General features: G+C 35.9%; 1 protein-coding gene across 1 annotated transcript in view; it reads left to right on the forward strand.

Moving 5' to 3' along the window:
* Nucleotides 1-14,369, forward strand: part of LOC123667751 — a 62,509-nt gene that overhangs the window by 16,411 nt on the left and 31,729 nt on the right. Inside the window, exon 2 of the mRNA XM_045601591.1 lies at nucleotides 10,307-10,855. Within this exon, the coding sequence (XP_045457547.1) occupies nucleotides 10,307-10,855 (549 nt within the window). The remainder of the gene's footprint in view (nucleotides 1-10,306; nucleotides 10,856-14,369) is intronic.

Here is a 14,369-nt window from a genome sequence, read left to right on the forward strand (position 1 = left end):
TTCCAAGGTGGTTGTGGAACCTTGTTATCCCTTAGTCGCCTCTTACGACACCCACGGGAAGAGAGGGGGTGGCTAAATTCTTTAGTGCCGTAGCCACACAGCAAGTTTGTATTAATAAACGCTAATACGAGTAACAAGCTTTCATTAAACAGTAGATGTGTTTTGGACACGGTTTTTAAATTTATAGGTTTAAAAGGTATTACGCAACACTTACACCTTGAATGATCTTCATTTTACTTTGAAATACTTATGTAATTGTCGTGTTTTTACTTTTTAAAGTAATTGTAAAATAATGATGTTTACATTTATTTAAGTTTATATATATACAATCTATACAAATAAATAAAATTGAAGTGTCTGTTTGTAATAATAAAATAACCGCTTTTTACAAAATGCATATGAATGTTTACGGTACATATACCAAAATAATATTTTTTACAATTTTTGTCTGTCTGTCTGTCTGTTTTTGTTTGAAACGGCTGGACCGATTTTCACGGGATTTTCGTTGGCAGATAACTGATGTAATAAGGTGTTATTTATGCTACTTTAGAAATTATTTTATAAATGTATTTATTTTATAACTCTGCAAACTGAAAAATAACTTTTTTGTTAAATTCCACGCGAACGAAGTCGCGGGCATCGCTAGTTTAAAATAATTAAATACCCATATTAATTACATATTAATGAATTCAAACTGTTTGTGTGCATCCAAAAATCAATCAATTTCAGAGAAGCTTTACGATAAAACGATGCTTATTTATTTGATGTTCCTTAAACATTGTGACTAGGTTAGGGTTGCTAGATAACAATAGTTATATTGCCTAAGTTTGTAATGTACCTACATAATATATAGATGTTAATTTTTTTAATTTTCTACGTGACACTGGCAAAATCATCTGTGCTCATTTGGCACTATTGAAAGCCATTAACCCTAAAGAAAAAAAAAGAATTTTTTAATTGACTGATGCTTTTGTTACCTTAACTTGTTTTTTTTTTTTTAGTCTTAACAATGTAGGTATTTTTTAAAGTTCGGTAAATGTAAGGTAGCTTTCATTTCTTAGGATGAAAAAAGAGTGTGTAAAAAATAATTTAATATTCAAAAATAGATTTACTTCCTGCTCTCTAGGGATTGCGTCGCCGGACTACTGAACTTTGTGCGATAAAACACCAATATCGTAAACAATTCGAACTGAGGTAGAGCATAGCAGGAATTTCCTGCTCAAAATATGGAGCAGCCCGACTGGGGTAGTACCTCGACCTTACAGAAGACCGCAGCAAAATAATACTGTTTTCAAGCAATATTGTGTTCCTGTTGGTGAGTAAGGTGACCAGAGCTCCTGGGGGGATTGGGGATTGGATCGGCAACGCGCTTGCGATACTTCTGGTGTTGCAGGTGTCTATAAGCTACGGAAATCGCTTACCATCAGGTGAGCTGTACGCTTGTTTGAGCAAAGCTTGTTGAATCAATTCGAAATATCCTATCGAAGAACCATATTTTTTTCTCACATTACCTTTATTCAAATAGGCTCACAAATCTTCATTAAATGCAAATGTTCTGTAAGCTACACAACTGATAATCTTATAATATTTAAAATGATTTGTTAATAAAGTTTGCATAAGCGTTAATATTCTATTACTAATTATAAAATTGTTTGTGGGATTTTATTCACATTTTAAATAATTGTGTTTGCAGGCAAACTAAAATAGTCAAGTAAATACGCATTATCAAAGATTACTCCAAAAGTTGAACATAATAAACATCATCTTTCGATTAAATTAAAAATCATCAAAATCGGTACAACCAGCAAAAAGTTATGCGGGTTTTCGAGAGTTTTCCTCGATTTCTCTGGGATCCCATCATCAGATCCTGGTTTCCTTATCATGGTACCAAACTAGAGATATCTCCTTTCTAACATAAAAAGTATTATCAAAATCCGTTCATAAACGACGGAGTTATCCCCGAACATACAATAATATATATATATATATATATATATATATATATATATATATATATATATATATATATATATATATATATATATATACGGTCGAATTGAGTAACCTCCTCCTTTTTTGAAGTCGGTTAAAAACCTATAAAGGAAATTTTCTACGCGAAGGTGGAAACTCGATGATGGAACTGAATTTCGTCTGACTGCATTTTGCATAATCATCATTAAAAAATTTCCATTATGATTATGTTCATAACTTTGCAATGTGTTTACTAATATGAACGCAAATTTCTATGTATGTATATGAAATAAATGTGTGGTTACGTTGGAAATTTCTTTATATGTGAGCGTTACTTGTATGAATGTAGATTTGTGTATTTATTTCGAGTAGTATTATTTGTGTATGTTAAATTGATGACAAAGCCGATAATATTTTACAGCACAATACAAATAACGATGTAATTGTATAACATTACGCGATCAGTACGTGAAAGTGAAACTGTAGCGTCAACGCAAAAATAATTTTGAACTAATATTGCAAAAAATACTTAAAATATTAAAACTTTGGATTTACTTAATGTAAAATAATTAATAAATGTTTCCTTAGATTTTACTAGTATGTATATTGTCTACCTTGTGAGTTGATGCTCAGGATACTCATCATATTTATTTATTTATTAGTTTACCAGCAGTTATTACACTAAAACATTCATTACAAAACGGAACATGCATTATGCTTAATCTAAGTGCACAACTCATATAGGTAAACACCACATGCATATAATTAAGGATAATTCAGTAGATAAAATATTAAATCAGTTATCCAAATAGCGACTAAACAAATGCTACAAAACTTACATCAATATTAATCACACAGTAATTTTTATATAGCCTACCTGGGTTTATCTTATATTGAAGATTTTTAATGATATTTGTCGAATACAGTCATATATAATAAATAAACTTTACAGTAATATAACATCATACTATTTACTGTATACCACAAAACAATAACATCAATTTTTTTTTGCGTGTGTTTATATGCGTTTTTTTATTTATAAATAACTAGGTCGGCAAACAAGCGTACGGCTCACCTGATGGTAAGCGATTACCGTCGCTTATAGACGTCTGTAACACCAGGAGCATTGCAATGCGTGTAAAAGTAATAAAATTAATTACTACATTTAATCTGTATGTATAAAATAAAGCGTAACAACGCGCGCAGGGTACAGCTCGTATAATATAAAATAATTCAGGAAAAAGTAAATTTGTTATATGTTTTAAGTAACATATTAAAGCTTATTATCGGCACTAGTAATTTAACGACCTTAGAATATTATATAAGTACACCGGATTATGACAAACATCTGTATGTTATTTTACAAACGATTGTCATGTACAAAAAAAAACTCGCAACTGTCAATGTAATCAATAAATAATATGCATTTTATCGATGGTACTACGTCGATGATATAAATAAAACTTTTTTCATAAATGAAAATAACAAAAAGTTTGTAAATGTTTTGCTGACGGTACGACCCACTTAGCGTCCGAGAAAAATAGCGCTTCTTACGAAACATATTTAAATGGAACTATCTTTATTGCCTTTTCCATTTAATAAGTTATCAAATGTTTTACTATTATGCATTTTGTTAAATTAAAAAAAAAATAGAGGCTTACACAAAGCTAAAAAAATCAGCCGATCAGATATACTTTTCTACATTTTTTTATAACGGCAACACTTTTGTGACACATTTTTAATTATAGGCAATTGAAGAACTAAAGATTGAATCAGTAAACCCTAGGTGATTGTATATATATTTTAGATGATATGTATATATATTTTTATATCTTTAAACTGTGTTGATTTGTGATTACGGCATTAAAGAATATAGCCACCCCCTCTCTTCCCGTGGTCGTAAGAGGCGACTAAAGGATAACACATTTCCACTACCATCTTGGAATTTACAAAGCTGACCGATGGCGATATACCATCCAACTGCTGGCTTTGAAATACACAGGCTGAAGATGGGCAGCAGCGTCTTCGGTACAACAAAACTAGCCCTACGGTCATCAACCCGCCTGCCCAGCGTGGTGACTATGGGCAACGCACATAAGGTCACGCCATTTTTGACGCGAGTTGTGGAGGTCTATGTCCAGCAGTGGACTGCGATAGGCTGAAGTGATCTTTAAGCTTTTTCATGTTTTGATGTGCCATAAAGTATGTTATTATTATTTGGATTAATATATGTGTATGATGGTTTAGTCACCTCAACGCCGGTGATTTTGAGTTCTCACCCGATTAGATGCCAAACAGATAAATGTATTTGTAAAAATACGTTTGATTTTGGTCTAGGTATATGGCCTTCTTGCTATCGCCTAAATCTTTGAAGGAGAGAGAAAAAGAGGGATGCATTTTAAAGAGAACATTTTAAGCTGTCTGTCTCAGTTGTTATCATATACACCTGACAGCGATTATTACTCATTGGGAAATCTCTGGACTCTTGGGGATTCTACGGAAGCTTATTTAAGGAAACTACGTTCAATCGTTATTAACTTTAATCAGAGACTGACATACACAAGATTTGTCTTACCCTCAAAAACTAATTAAATAAATACATACTACCTACATCACACCTCCACACTTAAATTACTGCACACTTAAACTAAGACATTTTCCAATATACAAATACTTACTTTTAAAAAAAACTATCTGTATCAAACTTATATCTAACTTATATCTAACTTATATCTAACTTATATCTAACTTATATCTATTACAACCACACTATCTACTTAAATACTATGACGCTATATTAAACATGATTAAGTATGTCTAATTAATGATTTCGTGTTCTTAGATAATTAACCTAATCAAACTCAAACCCATATCTAACTGGCTTTTTACCAATACGGGTGGGACGCTTCATGGGACTCGCGGTAGGTGCGGTCGGTGATTTATTATTAATCAACGGCGAGTGTGACGCGCTCACGTTACGGGTTGGCGAATCCTTTGTTGGAGTTGCATCAGTCACCAGCGGTGGTTCCTGACCTCCTACTTCACCACTACCCGTCCCCTCACTATTCCTAGGCGTCGCTACTGTCGGTGGCGGCTGTTGCTCGACGACATCCTCACTGGCCTCCTCGGGCGATGCATTTGGGTATATTATACTAGAACGTCGACTTCTGCGCCTAATCTGATCGTTATGTCTCGTTAGAAGTCGACCGTCATCACTATTTACTACATACCTACGCGAACCTTCTTGACTTATAACGGTTCCCTTTAACCATTTGTCCTGACTTCCGTAGTTCCTAGCCCACACCGCATCGCCCGCCGCGTGTTGTCGGGGCTCAGCGCCGGAGCTCGTCATTTGCCGACGCTGTGCCTCCTCCACCTGTTTTTGGCGCGCGTGATCTCCACGCAATAGGTCTAAACGCGACCGCAACGGCCTGCGCTGCAACAGCATGGCAGGGCTTTCTCCTGTTGTGCTTTGAATACTATTTCTATAAGCTAGTAGGTATGTTTGTAACGCTGTGTCAATATCTACGGCATCACGGATGGCTTTCTTTATTGCTCGCTTGCATAGTTTGACGGCATTCTCTGCTGCCCCGTTTGAAGCCGGATGATACACTGGAGAGAACGACTGTTTAATACCATTTAAAGCTAAAAACTCCTTTAACTCTGTACTCGTAAACGGCGGGCCTTGGTCTGATACTACCTCCAATGGTAAACCAAAACGCGCAAATAGTGACCGCATTACTTTTATTACAGCTGTAGCGTTAGTTTTATTCATTTCAAATATCTCAATCCACTTTGAGCTGGAATCTATAACTATAAAGAAATTTTTTCCCTGATACGGGCCTAAAAAATCTATATGTAATCTACTCCACGGCTGGGCTAAATACGGCCAACTGCGAGGTGCGGCGTGCGGTGGTGCGGTCGCTTCCATCGCGCAAGTCTCGCACGCGCGGCACGTCGATTCTATGTCTGCGTCTATATTGGGCCACCACACATAGCTACGAGCCATAGACTTCGTCTTCACTATACCCATATGACTAACATGTAATTCTTTTAAAATTGTGTTTCGTAATGACGTTGGTATTACAATTCGGTAGCCCCACATAATACAACCCCGTTCAACATATAGCTCATGTCGTCTGTTAAAATACGGCTTCAATACATCGTCTACACACTGTGACGGCCACCCCGACTGTATGTAAACCATCGTTCTACTCAGTACCTGATCCCGAGCCGTTGCTACGCGCACGTCATCATTCGTCACTGGCAAAAAACTTTCCGCGAAATTTAAATAAGTATATTCGTTTACGATGTTATTTTTATTTGTCTGTTGAGGCAGTCGTGACAGTGCGTCGGCGCAGTTTTTGCCGGACGCAACATACTCTATATCGTAAGAATAACCTGAAAGGATAATAGCCCATCTTTGTAACCTAGACGCCGCCATAACTGGTATACCTACTTTACTACCAAAAATGTATGTTAAGGGTTTATGGTCTGTCCTCAAAATAAATTTCCTACCGTACAAATACTGGTGAAATTTCTTGACACCGTATATAATGGCTAATGCTTCCCTGTCTATTTGTGCATACGAACGTTCAGCCGAGTTAAGTGTCCGCGAAGCGTACGCAATGGGCCGCTCGCCCCCGGGCGTGATGTGTGAGATGACGGCGCCGATCCCCGCGGCGCTGGCGTCCGCCGTCAGCACCAGTGGCAGCTCCAGCGAGTAGTGCACCAGCACCTCACTCGAGCTCAGCGCCCGCTTCACACGCGAAAACGCCGCATCGCACGCTTCACTCCAATCGTATCTCGCACCGACACGCAACAAATTATACAGGGGCGTAAGGATTGAACTTACATTTTTTATAAACTTTCCGTAATACATGACCATCCCAATGAAAGCCCTTAACTCTGATACGTTTCTTGGAATCGGAGTTCTAACGATAGCTTCTACTTTATCTTTGGACGTATGTATTCCTTCTTTACTTATGACATGCCCTAAATAATCAAGAGATTCCACAAAGAAAGTACACTTTTCTTTTTTTACTTTTAGACCACTAGACTGCAGGCGTTCGAAAACTTTATGTAAATTATCTATGTGTTGAGACGTGTCCCTCCCCGTTATGATAATGTCGTCTAAAAATACTCCCACGTGAGGCAAATCTGCGAACAGTTGTTCTAATCGCCGTTGAAAAATTCCTGGGCTCGATGACAACCCATATATTAAGCGTTTATACATAAAAAGCCCTTTATGAGTGTTAATTACCGCGTATTTCCTAGTATCATCCAGTTCCAGCTGAGCATACGCTTGTGACAAATCTATTTTACTAAATCTTTCGCCCCCATGCAAGCGAGCCAAAAGATCTTCTACTTTAGGTAAAGGATAACGGTCGACCTCCAAAACCTTATTTAAAGTCAACTTAAAATCGGCGCAGATTCGAATCGTACCGTCTTTCTTCACAACAGGCACGATCGGTGTTGCCCAGTCCGAGTGGTCGACGGGGGTGAGGATGTCGTCGCGCACCAGCTGCTCGAGCGCGCGCTCCACCGGCTCCCGCAGCGCATACGCCAGCGGCCGCGCGCGCATGAACACCGGCCGCGCTCCCTCACGCACACGAATGCTCACTTGTCCTCCCGTGAACCGCCCCAGACCGTCCGCAAACACTTTACAATATCTGGAACGAAATTCCGCGAAGTTAAAACCGGTTTCACAATTATTATGATTAATTGTACCGTACTGTAAGGTTGACACTAATATGTTCAACTCCGCCATCCATTGTCTACCTAATAAAACTGTATTTCCATTTTTAATAATGTACAAATCCAATATCTTTTTCGTATTATTATATTTTACAACTGGCCTAATTACACCCACCGGGCACACTAGTTCACCCGTATAATATCTTAAAACTAACTTAGTGGGTTTAATTTGTAAGTTTGAAAACATTTTTTGATATAACTGATAATTAATACAAGAGATTGCACTCCCCGTGTCACATTCCATTTTTAAGTCATAGCCTTGCACACATAAAGAAATCATAATAGGCTTACACTGTCCAATTGATAAGCGATTAATAGGTACTATTACCTCGTCACTGTCGCTATCCGCTGAGTAAGCGCCACTAATGCCGTCGCCGTCGCTGCTCTGTCTGTATTCTTGCATATTATGCAAAGAATTATTTTTCACCAACTTTGGACACATCCTCTTTAAATGCCCCTCTTGAGTGCAAATTCGACATACGTATAGCTTAAATTTGCACGTATTTGAATTATGTTTGCCCCCGCAAACTCTGCACTCGTCCTGGCCCGCTCCGCTTGTGGTACTTGGACCGCCGCCGCTAGCTTGCGCTGACTCACGCGTCATGCGCGTGTTTCGCCTCGCCGGCCGGTTGCCGCCGCCGATCACCCCGCGCCGCTCGCTGCCGCCGGCGGTCGCTCCGCGCCGCCCGCTGCCGCCGCCGGCCGCTCCGCGCCACCCGCCGCCGCCGCCGCTCTGTCGAAACTTATGCACGGGTACGGTCGCGGTTTCCTGTGTGCTGCTGCCGTTCCTGCCCCTCGTACCATCCTCCACTAATGCTGCGTTCGTCTCTGCCGCCTCCATTGACAAGGCCACCTTATACGCTTTGTCGATAGTGATGCTGTCGTCTTCGGTAAACAATTTCTGCCGTATGTCATCGTTTACCAAGCCGCACACGAATTGGTCTCTCATGTTTCCTTTTAAGCTGTCTGCCGTAAAAGAACAATCCTTGCTCAGTCTTTTTAGTTCCGAGAAGTATGTCGCGATATTTTCACCTGGTTTCTGGATCCGTTGCCGAAATTTAAACCTTTCAGCCAACATACTCGGCTTGGGGTTTAAGTGACCTTTCATTAGTGCCACAAGCTCCGTATACGTTTTTGAAGACGGTTTGTCCGGGGTACAAAGGTTAACCATCAACTCATACGCACTATTACCAATGACCGTAATTAAAGTTGCGACTTTCAACTCACTTTTTACATTATTGGCAATAAAATATTGATCTAAACGATCCACATATGTGTCCCAATTGTCCTTAGCCACGTCAAACGCACCGATCTTTCCAACCGCCATCTTTTATACTCGCTGTTCGCAACGCAATAATTAATACCGCACAGTCCCGGCACTTCTACACATACTACACTCAACACTGAGTTTATTTAATGTGCACGCGTGATAACCGCTATATCGTCGCCACTGGGGAATCTCTGGACTCTTGGGGATTCTACGGAAGCTTATTTAAGGAAACTACGTTCAATCGTTATTAACTTTAATCAGAGACTGACATACACAAGATTTGTCTTACCCTCAAAAACTAATTAAATAAATACATACTACCTACATCACACTCATGTTAGAAAATTAGTCGCTAACCCACATCGAATAGTGAAGTGCAATGATCTCCAAGTGCTCCAATCCGACCATCCAACCCAATCCTCCACCCATTGTCAATATAATACTTGAAAAGATTTCTTGCTTTTTTGAGATAAAATACAGGCAGAAGAGGCTTATAAACATCACTCTTTGCTAATCAGGAAAAGAGGAGAGAGGAGGCAAAGGTCATTGGACCAGCTTTGGCCAGGAATAGGTCTTATGTTGTAGTTATAGCTGAATATTGTAATAATTTTAAAGATTGGGTAATAACGTCCATTAAAACAACTTGGTCTTGTTTCTTCGATTTTTGTCAATGACGGTATCTTATTGTTAAGCAAATAAGTACATAATGCGTGCCGAAATCAAAATACAAAATATAGGAACCACCTGAAAATGTGACCTAAATTGGTTTAGGTAAGCGACTTGCAGCATTTCCAACATTTATCGAAATGGAGATGATACGAAGGAGAGTAATCTATGCTTAATAGGATTTTAAAGACCGTGTATTCGTTTACAAAGAACCGTTCATTAATTTATCATTAAAATTTCTCACTAGCCGTAAACATTTTTTTTAATTTATCTGAAATTTACCGAAAAAGGTGCTATTATGCTATGACTTCGTGGCTAAAAGTCGATAATAATTATAAATATACAACGAAATACAGACAATCTTTGGGATTCTTAGAACGTAGTTCAGAAGTTTAGCGCTTACATAATCATGTTAGCTAACGGAACTATGTGTTACAAATATTTTATGGTTGAAGTTATTACTTTATACGAATTTTGTTTTATATTGTAAATACAGGCAGCACATCATTACTTCACTAACACATTCCTTACTTCATCACAAATTTCTATGTTATATAATCTATACTTTGTAACATTTTCTATCTCTAAGTAACATGTATAAAGTATTGTAAGATATTCAAATGAATTTTTTTATCCGAACAGATGCCAACGAACCACATCGAGCTCGATACAACGAAATTAAAAGAATCGGATTATTAAATAATAAACACGAACACACAACAAAATATATAAAACCTATGTTCATACAGACAGAAGTTAAAATTAAAAGGAAGTACGCGTACGCTTCCAACGAATCTGTGTTACCAGAATTCAAACCGATATCTGACGCACAGATAAAGAAAATTAACGAAATAATCAGAGAATTAAAGAGTACAAACAAAGTACAATTTCCGAGTACAAATGAAAAGAGAAAAGGGAGATTAATAGATAACGTGCCAGAAGCTAGTTTTACGGAAAATTCTAAGAATGATGAAACACAGTTTGAAAAGAACTGTTCACAAGGTGGGACCTGTGAATTTTTCTTCTACTGCTGGATGGTTGGTGGCCTTCTAGAAGGTTCTTGTGGTGGCTTACTAAAGAGTTGTTGTCACAGAGTAGCGAAAGCTGGTTTACTTGGTGTTCAAGACTCGAACAGTATAGAGTACTCTGCGAATGAAGGACACAGTTTTGGTCCAGTTATAAACGATGAAAGTAAGTGTTTAAAATCAGCGAATTCTATCACACAGTTGCGTAATTCTAATTGTATTCGGTTTATCGCATCGGACTTTTATTATTGAGTAATTTGTATCGACTTGCGTTCTATTTCATTCTTGGGTTGTTATTTTTATTTAATCTGTGAAAAGATTATCAAAACCTTTATAGTCATTTCTAGATTTTTTATTAGTATAGCATCATAGTAACGTATTTATTTTTTTTAATAGTAATTACAAAACTGTGTGATTTAAAACGGATAAATCAAAACTAACAGAGCTCAGATGTGGTCGTGTGGCAAGACATAGGTAGAATCATAGAAAATTCCACAATGTTCCAGAATATTCTTTACCTTCGAGTGGTCACAGGTATATTGTATATAAGTTATGTATATTATATATTTCTATCTAAGCTCTTTAACTATGTCTTGCTTCCTCACATCTATTTATATATTATGTACTATATTATATATTAACACTTTCTATGCATGTTCATTAGGTGAACACAGGTAAGTCAAATTTTCATCTTTTTTACATTTTTCATTTAACTCATTATCTGCTTCTCCTTTATGCTATATTTATTTAAGTTATAAATAAATATTTACAACATAAACAGACGGTCATCTGTTCGTACAGTAAGGAACTATTAAGTTGCTTACTTTACAAACATTAGCTTCTGTTATATGTAACAGCCTACTGGTATAGCTACATATATATTTTTTTAAGTTTAATATATGCCAAAGTAAATTATAAAATAAACATACTTTACAAAGCGCTTTGTTTAAAATAATATATGAGTAAGATCTGTTTTTATTAAATTGTGTACATTGGTAAAAGAAATCAAATCATCTGCTATGTATATTTTAACTAGATAACCCAGAAAAATAATTATAAATCTCGACTACTAATGTCATTAAGCTAACGAATTTTTTTGTTTATTTCAAAGTACTAATTTAGGTATTCACTATACCCCTTTTTATTATATTTTTACATTTAAATATCTATAAATGAATAAAATTTTAATACTTCAAGAAACATGCCGTTACCCAAAAGAGTGAAGTGGAAGAAAAAATTACCGCGAATGCTTATTGCTCGAATCTTGTAGTCGTTCTATTAAGTTTGTCTTTTAAGTGTAGTGTTGTGTGTGTCGATGTAATTGAAGTCGTTTTTTTTTTTCGTTTGCGAGCAAACACAATGATTATTTATCATGAACACCAACTACATAATACAACAATATATTATAACAGCATTATTTATTGCATTTTTTGTGCGTTTAATTACTTACAAGTTCATAGCTAGAAGCAATTACTAATTGTATTACTGTACTTTAGTGTACATGCATATACTGCTAGTACGAAAGCAATAAAAGTTTTCAAAAATATTAACAAAAAAAGCGTATAAACATTTATAAAAACATTTCTAAAAAATTAATTAAGTAACTTTTATTAATAATAATAGAAATTTTGCATAAGGGGACGTCTATCACGTAACGTTCCAAAGTGGGGGGAAATCACGACATATAATAAGGAGAGAGGAGGACTACTGTGAGATATCACATGTATTTATTATTCGTTAAAAGCGCGATTTATAAACCAAAAAAAAAAAACAATCACCAAACACTGCAACCTTGATGCCTGCCTCGACATTTGAATCACGATGCCTAAATTTTCAAAATTTAATTAGATTACACTTGATTTTTGAGCACAGGGAGAAATAATCTAGAACCTCACCAAATATTAAAAAGGCAGTTAAAGAGTTACTACAAAACATTCGATTAATAGATGAACCCTAAGTAGCAATACACAAGCAATATAAGATAGGTAGATAATAATTAATCTGTTGAAAGTAATTATTAATCATCTGGTAAAATGATGAAACCGATAAGAATCGATGACATCACGATCGGTTAAGAATATAAAGACAGAAATAGTCATTGGACTATTCTGGATATTCCTGCCTAGAAAATGATTTTCTTTGTTACCAGATCAGTAGTTATTGCGTAGCAACACATATCTGATAAATAATAATAATATCTAATTAATAAATAGCAATAAATATCTTTTTTTTTGTAATGTTACTTTGTGGTGTACAATAAAGAGCATTTATTATTATTATCATCTATTCACACAATCTTCAGTCCTAACAAAATTATGATTTTTATTGTAGTAGAAAGTAGGAACGCCTGAGGCTTTATTAAATTATCTCCTAACTGATCCTACTGAGAAAGGGCTCTGCAGGAAATATCTCTAAATCTGTAGCAGGACGCTGCTCTGAAATACATCATTCTTTAAAAAAAAAAAATTACCAAATAACAGTGCTCTTAGTGTTGAGTTTCTGTTAACTGTAGTGTCAAAATTTTATACTATGTCTGTAGATTTTAGTATATTCTACGTACCAATGTTGAAATTATCTGTGCACTTTAGTCGAGAGCCGTAAATTAACATTAAAATAAATACTTTTTATTCTACGGGATTCAATCACCCACGAGCGTGGCGCCTGCAAAATCTGGAGCTTCAAAATAATGGTACAATAAGTCCCATAAAAAAACGAGTGTGCTTTAGACCGCACGACAGAAGTAAAACTTACGAAACGTAACTCTCTCTCTCTTTTATCTTCACTGACTCAAATATCCCTCTCAATTTCCGTTCGCCTCACCCGATCACACTTTTCGTAACGCTCTCGTCACGCATTCACCGGCTTACTCCCCAAGCCAAGTGTGCGTAAAGACGTTTTTCTTTAAAAAAATATTAATAGTGATCGTAAAAGCTTAATAACATTTTCGAATAAATTAATGAATGATTTTGCAGCAATAATTATTTTTGAATTAATTTTAAAAGAAATTTTATTTCATTCGAAGCCTATATAAACAAAATATTCTTGACACTGACTTATCTGCATGTCAGCTGTTGTTACGTAATCACTTTCACTGGCGCCGGCGCATGAAGATCTCAACTCAGCTGGCCTCACATGTTTATTATATACAGATTATGTGATTTTAATAATATCATTGTGTGGATGGAAACATTTTTTTTTTCTTTTATTTTTTTTTATAAATTGATAGAAGAAAAAATACTTGAAAGTATATTATTAAAAAAAATATAACGCTTGAAAATAACAACTTTGTAATATTTATGTTTGTGTTTTAACTTTTTATACAAAAATGTGGTTAAAATAGTAAAACAGAGAATCATCAAATAAAATTATGCAGCGGAGTACCTAAATTTAATCAGGGCACAGTTGGAAATATCCGGCTCAAAATATAAAGCAGCCCGACTGGGGAAGTACCTCACCTAAGTACCTTACAGAAGATCACAGTTATCAATCTGCTTTCAAGCGCTGCAAAAAAAATGTCACATTAATAATACCATAGTATAGATAGAAACATATATTATCCTTTTTTCTGATAATTTAATACAAGACTAAATAGTATAGTTTCATTCATCAAAAAAAAAAAAAAAAATAGTAAAAAAAGCCATTTGCACATTTATATAATTATTGAAAAGTGTTGCATATTC

The sequence above is a fragment of the Melitaea cinxia genome, chromosome 29 (assembly GCF_905220565.1).
Source record: "Melitaea cinxia chromosome 29, ilMelCinx1.1, whole genome shotgun sequence".
In the NCBI taxonomy this organism is placed as follows: domain Eukaryota; kingdom Metazoa; phylum Arthropoda; class Insecta; order Lepidoptera; family Nymphalidae; genus Melitaea; species Melitaea cinxia.